Below are 15,050 nucleotides of genomic sequence, written 5' to 3'. Positions count from 1 at the left end.
TCCATACCATCAAGGCTAGAACTATGGCTCTGTCTGGTTGTTGGCATAGGTATTTGTATTCTTTGGTATCTATTGTACTCAATAAATACAGAAAGTAAACATTTTTAGGTGAATTAGCAATAAGCTCAAGAGCATCTAAATTACAGCAAAGTCCTGCATATATAGAGCAGCCAGGACAGCCAGCATCTAAAACACTGACATTATCCTAGCTGCCTATCAAAAGTACCACCACTCTAAAACTGTACAGGAGCATTCTGGAAAATTTTACCAAGTTATCATAAAAGTCACACCCAACATAAAAAGATGTTACTGAATTGCACAAATTCTGCTTAATTTAATTGTATTACAAATACCAACCTTAACAGACAAACCTCCTGTATTTGGGCATTATTTTGGTGGCCTAATGCATGTTGTCAATATCCTGCTATCCACATGATTTGCTCTTTTCATTTATAAAAACAGTATAAATCTCTTTCTTCATTCATATAGTACTTCTGAATGAGGCTATGGTATCAATTAAACTACTGAAGAATTGCATATAGAATAGGTGACAACCAAAAGTATACTCACCTTTTGAACCAGTGAGAGGATTCCCCTGTTGTCTTCTTTTGGCATCACTTAAGATATCTATAACTAGCGTAGCAAATTCATGGGCATTAAATCGAGCCAGTTTCTGTCTTCCCTAAATTACAGAATAACGCAGGAAAAAAAAGTATATCGTATATTAGATGAACAGCAGAGTTCCCAGGTAAAACTAAGACTATAGCACTTGCAGCGAGTTGATTGTTCAATTATATGTATTGCAAAAAGTGTGATTTAAGTTATCAAGCTGCACGCTCCTGGGCAGGGGAAATGTAAAGAGGTTAAAATAGCTTCACAAGTAGATGCAACTCTTCTACAGTAGTGAAGTACAGTAAAATAGTATTACTTAGAATACCTGGCCTATTAAATAAAAATAGTTTTACAGTATTAAGAAGATTGCATACCTGATTCCTGGTTGAGGAATACTCAGGATTTACGGGAAGAAAAGGGACCACTGTGGTCTCTGTCACAAGAGTACTATGATTCTGAGTAGCAAGCCAGACTGCTCAGGGAAGAAGAAAAAAAAAAAAAAGAAAAAAAATAGAGGGAATAACCTTCCTGTACTATTTGACAGTGTTTCTCATCAAAGAATAAAAGACCACAATTTCAAACATACACAATCAATTCAAAGGAAGGTTTTTTTCCCTAGAGGGTTCTCTACTTCATAAAAACACAAGATTTTTTCAACTAACATCACCTTCAGACAATGCAAGATAAAGAAACTACTATTATCAGCAATTACGGAATACAGAAGTACTTCAAACAGAACATATGCTTGCAGTAGTATCTTGTACATAATGTAACAATTCAAATTTATTTTATACATATTTCAGAAAGCCTCATTCACCTGCATCTGTTTCCCTCCTGTCAACTTCATCATACACATCCATGGCAAGTTCTTCAAATAAGTGGTTGCTTAGCTAAGGGTAGAAGAGAATAATTACAGCTTGAAAAGAAATGAAACCTAATAAGACCTCTATAATATAGAAAATATAAGAGCACAACTCTACTCTCGCTTGGCTGCTCTTCAGCCTATACAGTTGCTTGTTCCTCAGCCTGCATAGTAAAGTAATCCATTAAGCAGATATATACGACTGCCTGATTGCTAGACACAGAGACAACAATACTGTTCTACATTTTTCCTTTACTGGTTAATGGATTTTTCTCCTCTCCTATGTGATCAAAAACACCTTGTGTATTTGGGGTGAAGCAGACCTACTCTGAGAATTAGGTATGCCACTGTAGATTTGGGCTTAAGTGAACAGTGAAGACTAAGAAAATGTTTGCATGTTTCAAACTGCTGCTACAGTGGATGGCTCAAGAGAGATACTTGCATTATAAAGAAGTGAGCTGTCGATCAGACATGAAATTAAGATGTCACAGGGCTTTGTGGATATTTCACTTACTGAAGTACAGTGCATTAACATTAGTAATGGGTAGACTTGATAACTAACTGACTGTGTAAGCAAGCCTGAATAGAGAGCTCATCTTCCTTCTCTGGTACAAGCTGTACTAAAAAGGGTGAAAAACCTAACACTTTCTAGGGTGATAGCACGAAAACCAGTCCTGCTTTTTCCAGAGTTTGAGTGCTATTCTTAACCAAAGAGCAAGTGCCATCATTCTTGAACCCAGATAAAGCCAGTATGTTTACCTGTGTACTGGATGTGGCAGGGGTGGAATTAACTTTCTTCATAGTAGCCCGCATGATGCTTGCTGTGTTTTGAATTTGTGGCTCAAGCAGTGCAGATAACACTACGTAGTTTTGGGTGCCGCTGCACAGTGCTTGCACAACACTAAGGCATTCTCTTTTTTCCCCCCACTCTGCCCACCCCACCACCCAGCAGCAAGTAGGCTCAGTCAGGGTGGGCATGAAGCTGGGAGGAGACCCAGCCAGGACAGCTAATGTGAATCTGCCACAGGGATGTTCCATTCCATACCATGGCATGCTTAGCAATAAAATCTGGGGTAGAGGAAGAGATAGTTTGGTTTTTGGCTTCCAAGATGGCTTTTCAGAGACTAGCTGGGCAGTCTGTAGTAGTCTGCCTGTGGGAGGTGCTGAGCAATTTAATTTGCTTCACTTGTTTTTCTTCTCTTCACCTATGAAACTGCCTTTATCTCAACCTATGGGTTTTCTCCCTTTTGCTCTTCCTATGCTCTCCCCAGTCATGCTGGGGTGGACTGTGTTGGTGCTGGGCTGCTGGCCAGGGTCAACCCACCATAACTTGCAAAAATACCATGCAGGAATCCATCTACTTCTAGCTAGCAATGCACTTAAAGTAGCCACTAACAGCATGTTAACAGCAGAAAGCCAATTCTAAAGTAGGATTCGTATCTGGTTTGTATTGATTGCTATCTGAATACCAGTTCTACACAGGCTGGCTTGCTTAGCTGGAATTTTCATGACCACTAGCATTACCTTTAGAGAAAAACAGGCATTGTTGAACAGAAGAGTATCACCAGGATTGTTCCTCCCCCAACTGCAAGATTTTTATCCTTTGATACAATTTGCTTCAGCTAAAAGCTTTAAGTAGAGGGAAAACATATTCCCACTCTAACTTATAGTGTTGGTAACCAAATCATTGTACAAGTGAGCTGGCATTACTATCAACTAATTAGCAGACAGTAGTGCACTATTCTGGCTTTGCAGAAAGTTAAAGGCAAAGTAACATTTAACATACAGATTTATATAAAATACATGAGAGCAAGAAAAACAACAAAATTTAAGGTTCTGAACTGGGGAGACAGACCTAGAGATACTACTCCAAATAAGACCAACATCTCCATAATGGATTTGTCATCATCTCTGCTCCTCCATTTCTGCCAATTTTCATGTTCTTCTCCAGACTTTTAGCTTGCTACAGAGTTGACATTTATTTATGCAGGAATTAATAGCAGCTGAAACCAGCCTGAAAGATGAAGTGCAGTTTGCCACGTCTAGACAAAGAAGTTTTACTTACAGACTGAAGCTTCTTCTTAGCTGCTTTTGCAAGTTCTGATAAATCTAGACTGCTATGAAAACAAAAAGTGATCATTACATCTACAGCATTTAATAGCTTGTTTAAACACAAATTCTATGTTTCAATAATTCAATTATTAAAATGTCACTTTTATTTGAAAGTCCTTGATCTTTTAGTATTTTTAATACAGTTTTTAACACATTGATCTTACTAATATTGCTAATACACCAATTAGTATATTCTTAAGCTTTTCTGAACAACAATCTTACATTTAAAACAAAAGAATCCCAAAAATCCTTTGGAATGTGAATACCCACATTTGCATAGCTCAAGAAGCAGTCAAGTTGTAGTGCAACAAAATGCTTTCTGTAAAGAATCAAAACAATACGATCATTCTGACCAAAACTGGAGTCCACATAAAACACACAGGATTTGTTCCACTGGACTGTGCAGGAGGTAGGTGACCATCAGGCTGGCAAATGGCTACATCAATAGGGCCATGCTTAAAATTATTCTGTACCGATTAGTAAACAATCTCTTCCACTAGTTTCCAGTGTTCAACATGAGGCACAAGATGAAAATTGTGCAGTTCAACAGAATTTATTCTAAAAGCCACAGATCAGGAAGCTGACAAATTTTGAGTCCATATTTGTATCACCCAGAAGACTCCTCTGACCTAAAAGGATGGAAAGGCTCAAATAAAACTGCTGTATGATTAACTGACATCACAGAGCGTTTGTGTAAGCAGTCACCTAGACAAGGGGAAAAAAAAAACCCCAACAAAAAACCAGCAGAGGACATCAGGCAGAGGCAGGACAGTCAGGTTGTACTGCAGGCTCTGCAATCTGAGCAACATCTTTGAACAAGTAATTTTCTCTGCATGTCAACTTCCTTCTCTGTGTAATGAGGCAAATGGTACTTACTGTGCTCTGCAAAATATTTTGCACTGAAAATACACAGTACTTTATCCAATAGCTAAACACAGCATATCTAAAAAAATTACAGATGTTAACACTAAGTATTTTACCAACTATTACATAGTTTCTATAATTATTTTATTACAGTTTTTCATAGAAATTTTGCAAGCAATAAGTTGAACAGTAGTTTACTTACAGCCGTCTTATTTCCAATTGCATAGCAATAAAAGAAAAATAGGGACTTATGATTAATACTTGATGTTTTACACAAATATGATTTCATTGACCGTAGCCAAAAGTTAAAAGCACTCAGATGATCAAAAGTACAAATATTTTCAGAGAAAAATGCAGCTTTCTTGCAGGTATTAGTTTCAAAATGCTGTGCCAGGAAACTAACTCAACTGCTCCTTACATTATTTACAAAAATCTGTTTCCCAGGAATCCCCATGTGCATTCCCTTAAAGATAATTGTCTCACCTTCCCCCTGCATTTTAACAAATACAGTAAAGTTCTATAATTTTCTGATTTTGCTTAAATGACAATATTCTTTCTAGGGAAAAAAAGCTTGCAAGATTGATAAAGGCACACACTATAAAGTTAGAACGACAACAAGCTTAAAAGTTATTTCAGAAAGGAAAGGAAAGGAAACTCAGTTATTAGGGGTTTTTTTATTTTGATGTTTTCAGACATGACGTGGAATCAGCAACTTACCTGTCTGCCATCTGAGGTATAACAAAGTGCTGTCCATTTTTATGCTCTGGAGTTGAAAACAAATTGCACTTTAATAGGTTGTTACTAGAATATAGTTTTCAATGTTGTCAGGGTATACAGCTTGTATTCAATGTTACTAAAAGACAGAGTAATGAGAAACCCAAGAATATATGCAACAGGCAAACATAAAATCATTTATCTTGCATGTAATTACTCAATTTCCAATTACAGGAATCTAGCAAGTCTTCAAAGAAGGTTCCTACCACAATTTCCTGGTGTTATCAAAGATTCCAGTTAAGGCTTATCAACTGTATTAACGTTCCATTAAAAAAAAAATAAAGTTCTAATATAGGTGTCTTTATGGTACCTAATGGCTAAAAACTTCTAAGTGTGCTTGTATTCAAAAGGTACCCACTTAATTGAATACTCCCCTGCTTTTGCATTTCAATGAAAAGAAACTACTCAGACTGAGTTTCTACAATATCTTCTGGAGACTATTCAACATTCACAAAATCTGTATTTTCCCTGCAATTCATTCCTTGAAGTTAAACAGTACTCATCTGATCTTACACATAGGTTTCTCCACACTTTCGGGGTATTCCATTTACAGAACACATATTTGTGGAAAAACAGAAAGGAACTTAATTTTTAATTTAGGTATACTTGAAATCCTGCACTTTTATCTGAATTTTAAATGCATTATCACTGATCTTACATCTTATACTTTCTTCAATTCTTCCTATATAAATTCATGCAATGTTAGAATATTTGAAATGCATATAAAAAATGTAGTAACACCGACACAAACATTATATACCATAGTTTGAACTGTCGTATAATTAACACTGAAAGATCTTGGAGTACAGTTTTTTCTACTTACCTGGTTTCCTGCCACAGAGATAGAAAGCTAACCTGTCTGTCAGTTCATACTGAATTTCCACCAGGCGCTCTGCCAGTTCATGATGCCCGCCTTGTCTGGTTTACACACACACACACACACACAAAAGTTAGATTAGTTATTCATTTCAAGACATACAAAAAAATTAAAAAATGGTCAGAGAAACAGCTTTAGTTTAGCCACTGTTCAACAATGCACGTGTTTGAGCGTATCAACACAGCACAGACTAACAGCAGGATTTTCAACAGTATCTTCCAGTGGGCAAAAAAAAAAACCCTAGATAAACTTTTATGAACTTTCCAAATGAGCCAGTCAAAACTCTGAAAACCTTTGCCTACTGCTTTGCTGTAGAAAAAACCAAACAGGTTATATAGGCTATTTTGAATACATTATTTACAATTTTCTAGACGGTTCATGAGGTCACGCTGCAAACTCACCCAACTTCACATTTGACTAACAACATTGAGAAATGGAAATATTCTGGCATATTGTCTTCTGCAACCAAGTGAACTTACACAGTCATCAGATTCCATTCATGGCCTCAATTCAAAAGGAATCAGAGCAATGAGGATGCTTCATTTACACAAATGTGCAGCTTCTAGTTCATCAGTAATGTCCAATTTTGCATATAAACACAAAAAACCTTCAATGCTGTGCTGCAAATCTTGCAGTGCCTCATTACTGCCCAACTAAGCAGCAGAGACATTCATGTTTAATCTTTCTTGACATGAATATTGTCTGCCCTTCAGAAACCTAAAGCCCTTCTAAAGGTAGGCTTTCCTGAGGGTGCAGTTCTGCGACTGGATGCACCTAACAGTTCACTGCCACTAAAAAGCCTGGTTCTACCCCCTGCTCCCTGACCCATCTGTGCAGTCCAGCCCTTTCTTTCCTACAGCCATTCCCTAGTTAATCTGCACTCCTGGAGTCTACTCAGCTTGCTGAGCTTGCAGAAACTCTTCTCCTCAGATTACTTTTCTGTAAGCTGCTAGATTGGCACAGCCTGTTTCATTGGGATCACAACTGTTGTCTCAAGCATCCACGAAAATACAGGCTATGAAATTATGAAAATGCATATTTATACTCTTTATGCATTTGCTCTTTCTGGAAAAAGTACCTACTAGCATTTAACAGTCAAATTATTTTCAGGACAGAAACATATCTAAGCAGGTTCATCATGTGGTTTAGGAACATCAGTTAATATATGAGCATCACATATGTCAGAGCCTTCTACCTTGCATAGTCAACTGGAGTTTTTCCATTGGAATCTTGCGTGCCAGGATCAGCACCATAAACGGCTAGTAATTCTGCTTGTAAAGTCTGTCCTGCCTTAGCAGCAACATGGAGTGGGGTGTTTCCTTTCTCCTACAAGTTATTAAGAAAAACATCTACTTAATCAACAGGTCCGAGTAGAAGATTAAAATATAATGTGTATCAGCTGAAATCAGTATAAATACTATGAACTGTAAGAATTGATTGTATACCAAAATAATGAAAAAAGTGTTCATACAGGATGAAAGAAGTTGGCTTGAGCTCCTAAGGACAGTAATCGCAAACACGTCTCCAGATTCCCTGTTCTTACACTGGAATGGAGTTGCTGAAAAAGAAGCAGGATTGTACTTAATACAACAGCAATAACTGTGATTCAGCATTTGTTTTTTCAGCCATGCTTTTAGAAACAGGTATGCAAGAATTCTTGCTACAGCTGTTTTCTGTAAACGTTTTTCTCCAGGTTAACCTAAATTGATGCCTCTTAACCATCCACATCTCCAATATCTACATATATATTACCAAAAAAAAGTGGCTTCAAGTTGAAGTCAAGCTGTATTTGTTTATGTAATAGTGGTGAAGAACAGCAATAGTTATCTCAAGTCAAAAGCAACCAATTTAATTCAGTCAGATGTCACTGTTCTGTTACACAAAAGTTGTATGTTTTTTCTGGCAGCCTGCAGAAACTACTAACCTTACTAAGATCTTTGGCAGTAACACTGTCATCTTCACGGCATGGCAAGCGATGAACAAATGCTAACATTTGATATTTAGCTCTAATGAATTCTGCTTTATTGGGACTGTAAAGAGAAACCCAAGCAACAGAAGGGAAAGAAAATAAATATTAGTGCTTTCACAATAATACAGATGCTCTAGAAAAAGGAAAATTCACAAGTGAAGTTTGCATTAGACTTTGCATGCTACTAGTAGCAAAGTTAGACATGGAAAAATATTTTCATTAACAAAACAATGCAGTGCAGACTGTCTAACTATACAGAGCATACTTTTGTTACAAACATCAAAATATCTGCAGACTGTAGGATGTAGTGTCTATTTCTTAGAAGTAAACATTGAACTTAATTATGCCAATTTAAGACCTATACTTACTATATGCATTTATTTACATTTTAAAATGAAGCACCATATTCATGAGAGAAATCTCTCAATTTTTAATTCATCAACCAAACTCATTCTCATTAGCAGCATTCAGTTAACTGAAGCATATGGCATAAGAATTAAAAGTCTTTTGAGTCAAGTACAAGTAAAGGTTCTCACTACTCAAAGCTAGAGGTCAGGAATCTATAGTTCAGAGAATTCAACCAATGTATTTCCATTTTTGCAATAATTTTGAAAAAAAATCAATCATTGGAAATTTTTTAAAAAAAAGGTAAAAAGTGAGTAAACAACTGACCAGTTTACTTCTGTTCTCTTCCCACAACAAAATATACATAGGTTCCCACAGACACCTTGCAGTCTCTGTTACCGCTGAATAAAATAATCACACTTCTATAAAAACAAAAAATTCTGTAATTTTCCACTTACTGCACTTTATCCTGTGGGCTAGCTTTGCGCCTTCCACTCATAACAGAGGCAGGGTCCAGCAACGAATGTTCCCATATGGAGTTAGCACCATTACTATACAGTGTTTCAACCATCTGAAATCCAAAATGTATATAACCAGGCAGTAAAGAGATTTTGCTGCTAGCTGCACAGACTGACTATCAAATATCTGTAATTATTTTCAACCAGACAGCAAGCCAACAGAGATTCATATTCTGTGTGCCAGCATCCATAACGTACTGGGGTATAAGAACCAGGCACATGCGGAATGCAATAAGAACCCCCTTAAAATTCTCTACTCTTCCCAACAGCAGCTCTACTGAAGAGGGGCTTGCTATAGATTGAAACTTTAGGTTGAAGCAGATGCATCGCAGAAGTCTGAAAGAAAAGTTGAAGGTGACCTTCCAAAACAAAGGTATCAAATTAAAAAGGCATAGACAATTCTGATTTTAGTGGTCCATCATAGCAAAACAAGAGAAATAAAAGCAGACTAACTTAGAAAAAGAAAGCTTAAAAGGACCAGCCCCTCTCAAACAAAAACTTAGTGATTTAAATTCCATAAAAAGTGTTAAAAAAATTAATGTATCTAGTTTTAATGAAGGGAGACACAGTTTTACTTTTTACCTGCAGCAGTGTTGGAGGCCATGGTGTATGCTTGAGATGTCTCACTTGAGAGATATGACGCCCCAAACTTCGATGAACACTGCAACACTCATCACAGATCAGAATCCCTCTGTTTATAGATGCCCAACATGGATCTGAAAAAAAATATGTTAATTACAACACAGAAGGCAATATGACCTTGTATTTCAAACACAGAGTCTAAAATGAGAAGCCCTGCCTTCTAACCTTAGCTTTACTGCTTAGCCATTTTATGAGCTTGTGAATGTTACAGCCTTGCTGGGCCTCTGGATGCTGAGGAAATAACAGCCCTTACACTTGCTGGGGAGGTAGGAGTCCTAGGACAGCAAGGAGACCTGCTGTGGAAACTCTGAAACAAGCCCCACTGTCTTCAGTTCTTCCTATGAAAATACCTTCTCTGCAAGTGTAACAGGACACTAAATTTATTACCTTCTTGAAGTGTTTACCTGTCACTTAGTGGAGTCCTACAGAAATATTTCTAACAATAGTACCTACCTCCTCTTCTGAAAAACTCAAAAGTCTATAAATAAAAAGTGGTAATAGCAACCATGCTTCTTCACATACTACTCAGTCTTCAGTTCTATATTAGTACAATTTTTTAAAATTTCCACATTAAATAGTAAAAACACTCAAGAGTCTGAGAGTAAAAAAAAGAAAAAAAGATATATATGTGTCAAGGTAAACACTCAGTAAAATCAAAAACTGGCAAGCAAATTAACTTCAACTCAACAGATCCAAATTGAAACCATCTTATAAGCAAACCAGAAAGACAACTGATGGAAGGTGAAGTAGTAAATAATATATAGTAGCTATTATGTAGCTTCAAACATCAAAAAGTATAAAACTGAGGAGTGTTACATCAGATTGCAACTGAATATATGCAAAACAGGACATTAAACTGAGGTCCCTCTGCCACCCTTAGCTCAGTCTTCAGAAGAAACTCCAGTTTTCTGTCAGTGACACATGAAACTCAACGTGCCAAGAACCCTGCAGTAACAGGCAACTGAGCAGCAAGACAGATCTTCAGATCTAGCATATCCCAGGAAAAAGAAAAGGGAATTCAAGATTCTCTTTTGTTTTGGAAAATTCTTCTTAATTTCAAATCCAGAGATCAGTCTGAGGCTAAATAAGTGAGTACAACACAATGCTGGTATCTGATGCGAGAACTTCTGCAGGCTGTCAGAATACATCTAAGCAATTGTGCATCATAAAAAAGTCTTCTCTGACCCATGCAATAAACTTACTGAATCCCTGAAACATGAGATCTGATCACAGTTGTGTTTTTTAAGCAGAGTTGATGTATGTGTGCTGAAGGCAATGTAGGCAAACCTGTTCGAACCACAGGCCATGAGGGATGGGAGCATCTATTCACAGATGATAACTATCACAGCCCAGAGCCAAATTAAAGCATATGTTTTAGAAAAAAACCTAACCTAATTTAAAAAACAAATTAATAACAAGCACGCAACCTCCTTATTAAATCATTCCATTATTTTAACAACTTTCACCTCTAAGAAGGAAAAAAATAACAATGAAATGAGACGCATTAGCACTAACCTAACGACCCAAGACTGGAGGCAGCCTTCCAGATTAACGAGTCTAGTCCCTTTTCATTACAGACAACCTTATCACATACTCATTCATAAACTAATAGGATTCTTCTGAAAGCCATTACGTTTCTTGTTTCAATCACTAGTTACAGGCTGCTGTGAGCCTCACTCTGTTTTGACCAAGAGTCATCATCAGGTTTTTTTTCTTTACATCCACCTCAATACCTAATTTAACGGGCTCCAAACAATTGCTGTTTAGCCATGATAAAGTCAGCTACTGTTTATTTGGTCATTTCATAGCAGAAACAGGGGTTTAAAATTCTTCTGAAGAAAAAAGCTGAGACCTTGCTTATAATTTCAGCTTGTACATTCTATTTAAAAGAAATCTCATTGATGAAAGAATCCATGTTTATGTAGAATCTGTCAAAAACTGGCACCCTTGGAAATGTGGATGGTGTGATGCAAAAAAAGACGACAATAAAAGAAAAACAAAAGGAAAGACAACAGATGGATTTGGCAAGGGAACTGAAAAGTTCAGCACAATGGGCAAAGAGAAAGCTCTTTGCTCCTAGTGAGCGTTGGGGAGGCCAGAGAGAGGACCGACAGTGGCTCAGGCCCCCGTTAAGGAGCCTAAATGATACGGAACACAGCGGATTTGACAGCATGCCTGGGTGGAGAGTGGACTAATCAAAAAGCAGTCAGAAGTTGAGCACTGCAAGCCGTTTTCTGAGTCACACGTGTTTAACTGAAAGAGTTTTTTCAATGAAACTGCACAACTGTTTGTAGCCCCTCAATTCAATTAATACCTGGCTTAGCACCATGTACTTCTTCCCAAGTAACAGGTGGGGACAGGAAAGGGAGAAGGAATACAGTGTTACACAGTCAGAAGAAACAGAGAGAGAGCTGTCAGGTTATGGGAAAATTGGTATTTCAGGTTTAAATTTAATTTAATGAAGTGTCTGTGCTGGAATTTATTTCAATCATTTTTAAAAGAGATCCAGTTACGGACACAATCAAAATATGCTTAAGCCAATACCAAAATACAACAGGGGAGAAGCTAGAAAGATAAGTCAAATCTGTTTTCAGGAACATGGCAGAGTGATTCAAAACAGGAAGCGTGTGATAAAGACAAGCCTGAACTGTGAGTTTGAAAAGCGAGCTCCTGCCTGAGAATAGGAAGTGTACCAGAAAAGTACACGTAAAATCACCTCGTGTAAGAGAAAACTATTCATACTTTGCCAAAGAAACAAAGTGTATACTGATGAAGTTCAAGGGGCAACTACTGATTATTACAGCAGTCAGGCATTCTGCACTTGCTACACCTGATCTGGGTGAAAAGGCTGCAGTCCCCCCAGGCCTCCTGACACAGCTGCACAAGTAGCAGCTCCCTACCACCCCTCGGACAAATTCCCTCTGGTTTAAGTAAAAGAAGGGTTTGATTTTCTTTTTAATTTAAGAAGGGGTTAAATTAAGACTTCTTCATATATATATGAGTAACCCAGCAAATTTCTTCACCAAGATCAAGTAAATATCTGACAATGCTATAACATCACGACACAACAAAATAAAAGGCTGGTTTACAAGATTACCCTAGTAGTGATTCTGACACACTGCATAGTCCTGACGAGTTTAACGAATACGAACACAATAACACAACTTTATCTCAGAGTCGTAACACCACTGATGTTTAAAAGCATAGATATGCTACCTTGTATAAGATAGGGACAACTGCCTACGTAAGATACACATGCTCTATTTATTGTGAAAACAAAACTATATGAAGATAAAAGTAACTCCCTGAGAGTTAATTTGGGATTTTTTAATTTTTCTTTTTAAACAGAAGTCCTATTTTATAAAAGTTGTTATCCCCTCTCCCACATCATATCTTCTGGCCATTCAAATGTTATCTACATTACAGTGTTTTAATTAATTTCAGTATCTACATAAGTAATTATATTGGAAGAACCAGCACAGAACACAAACAACAAAAACAACATAACTCTGGGAAGGAAAGACAATAAATACATACAGTTGCTCAAAAAAAAAAGTGAACTGGACAGTTTTAAACATAAGAACAGCAAAACCACAGACAGTCAGAAAAGGAGATGCAACCGACTTTCTAAAAACAAGATATGTTTCAATAAACTCCCAAACTTATCTGCAGTGTAAGGCAGACAACATGCATGTCAGCACAGAACCTATGCTGCTCACTGAACATTTCCAATCCGAGTCTATCGGAAAGCTCAGAACAGCCTTTCTTTGGAAGTCTGGGGTACCTACACCCAACCCACACCGTGGGGCCAGTCGTACACCTAACAAGTCTAAATTTTACTTCCCCCTGACCCTCAGAATAAGGGAGGTCTCCAAAGCCAGTCCCACTCTCATCTTCCCAAGTCCCCCGAAACAGCCACTGTCCCTTTCATTTCCAGCCTACACCCTCCTCCCACCTTTTAGCTCCCTGACTGGAAGACTTCTTTGAGTAAGCCTTCCTCCTTCCGAAGCTGAGAAGTTTCAGATTTACTTGTACCCAGAGCGTGGTCGCTGCCCACGGCCCGTTCGTTCCCCGAAGCTCCGGCCCCTCAGCGCGGACCCGGGGCTGACCCGAGAGGGCAGCGGGGAGACACAGCCGGGCTCCCAGGGCGACCTGTACGTACGCTTTTCAACTAAAATTACAGCGAACCGAAGACAGGGTTGGGCGCACCACCGCTCGCTACGAAAACGGGTCCTTCGGAAAAAAGCCCGATAGGGACAAAACCGCTAAAAACGCCTCCAAACCCAGCAAAACCGGCTCCCCGCCGACGAGGGGCCGCTACGAGGCGGTGACACCCCCCGGCACAGCGCCGGCAGCACCACCTTCCCCCCGCCCCGGGCAGCCGGGGCCGCTCCCGGGGGGGCGGCCCGCTGACAGGAGCCCCCCCCCCCCCCCCCGGTGTACCCGACTCGGCGGCCGCGGCCAGTGCGGGCCCGGCGGAGCCCCTGCGCAGCCCGCCCCTCACGGCCGCCACCTGCCCGCGCCCCCTCAGCGCCTGAGGCGGGGCCGGGAGGGGGGTGGGGGCGGCGGGAAACGCCGCTGCCCGGTCTGAGGAGAGGGGGATGGGCTCGCCCGGCCGCTGGGGTGCCTTCGCCTCGGCCCCGGCCGCCGGCGGTGCCTACCCTGGGCGCTGCAGTCGGCGCAGACCTCGCTGCTCCTCAGGCGCTTCGACATGGTGCGCGGCGGCGGGACCGGGCGCTTCCTGCCGCGCTAACGGGTCCCCGCCGCCAGCCCCCGCCAGGCGGCCGAGCCGAGGCGGCAGCGCGCAGGCGCACGGTAACGCCACCCGCTCCGCCACCGGCGCTATTCACCAAGCTGCGTACGCCAGCGCCGGGCTGCGTTCCGCAGGACAACGGCGGGTGGTGCGAGGCGGGTCCGGGCCGCCATGTTCGCTCCTGGCAAAAGGGCGGCAGTCGGGCTGTGGCGGCGGCGGGGTCGGCCACGTTTGTCCCTGGCAGACACCTGCCTCGGGCTGCGCTCTGGCTTCACAGAAGCGTTACGCTTCTGCGGGGAAGCGTAGAGACCTCCCGTAAGTGGCTGCGCTGGCCTGCTCGCTGTCTCCTCCCGACTAGGGCAGAGGGGGAGCTGGGAAAAACGAGGCTTCGGGCGCTTAGCCCCTCAGGCTGGCGGAAGACGCTGCTCTCCATCAAGCCCTGCCCTCACCAACCATGGCGGCGGCACGGCGGGCGAAACCAATGTTCGGTGGAGGGAGGGGGGAGCAGCCAGAGCTGAGCACCTCGGCCCAACGCCGCGCTGCCGGCCCCCCCCTCCCTCCGCGCGGGGGGCGATGGGGCAGCTCGCGGAAGGGACGCTCCATCTGCCCACTCGCGCGGGGACAGGGTGGGCGGAGAGCAGCAACTTCCGCTTTCCGTGGGCTCGCCGGTGGCGGCAGAGCTGAGGGGCTCTGAGGGGAAGCGCCCCCCCCCCGCACCTGCC

General features: G+C 40.9%; 1 protein-coding gene across 8 annotated transcripts in view; it reads right to left on the bottom strand.

The window, feature by feature from the left end:
* Nucleotides 1–14,412, bottom strand: part of GIT2 (GIT ArfGAP 2) — a 33,728-nt gene extending 19,316 nt beyond the window's left edge. For 6 of the 8 annotated variants that reach the window (XM_075041153.1, XM_075041149.1, XM_075041152.1 and 3 more), the window contains exons 1-12: nt 14,237–14,412; nt 9,516–9,649; nt 8,874–8,986; nt 8,026–8,131; nt 7,573–7,659; nt 7,297–7,427; nt 6,048–6,142; nt 5,168–5,213; nt 3,540–3,591; nt 1,430–1,502; nt 987–1,084; nt 571–682 (exon numbers count right to left, since the gene is read on the bottom strand). In XM_075041153.1, the coding sequence (XP_074897254.1) occupies nt 571–682; nt 987–1,084; nt 1,430–1,502; nt 3,540–3,591; nt 5,168–5,213; nt 6,048–6,142; nt 7,297–7,427; nt 7,573–7,659; nt 8,026–8,131; nt 8,874–8,986; nt 9,516–9,649; nt 14,237–14,288 (1,099 nt within the window). In that variant the 5' untranslated portion in view covers nt 14,289–14,412. The remainder of the gene's footprint in view (nt 1–570; nt 683–986; nt 1,085–1,429; nt 1,503–3,539; nt 3,592–5,167; nt 5,214–6,047; nt 6,143–7,296; nt 7,428–7,572; nt 7,660–8,025; nt 8,132–8,873; nt 8,987–9,515; nt 9,650–14,236) is intronic. The other 2 variants (XM_075041150.1, XM_075041156.1) reach the window with 1 other exon arrangement.
* Between the last annotated feature and the right edge of the window lie 638 nt (nt 14,413–15,050).

This window comes from Buteo buteo, chromosome 11 (genome assembly GCF_964188355.1).
Source record: "Buteo buteo chromosome 11, bButBut1.hap1.1, whole genome shotgun sequence".
NCBI classification, from domain to species: domain Eukaryota; kingdom Metazoa; phylum Chordata; class Aves; order Accipitriformes; family Accipitridae; genus Buteo; species Buteo buteo.
This window is presented reverse-complemented; position numbering and strand designations above follow the sequence as displayed.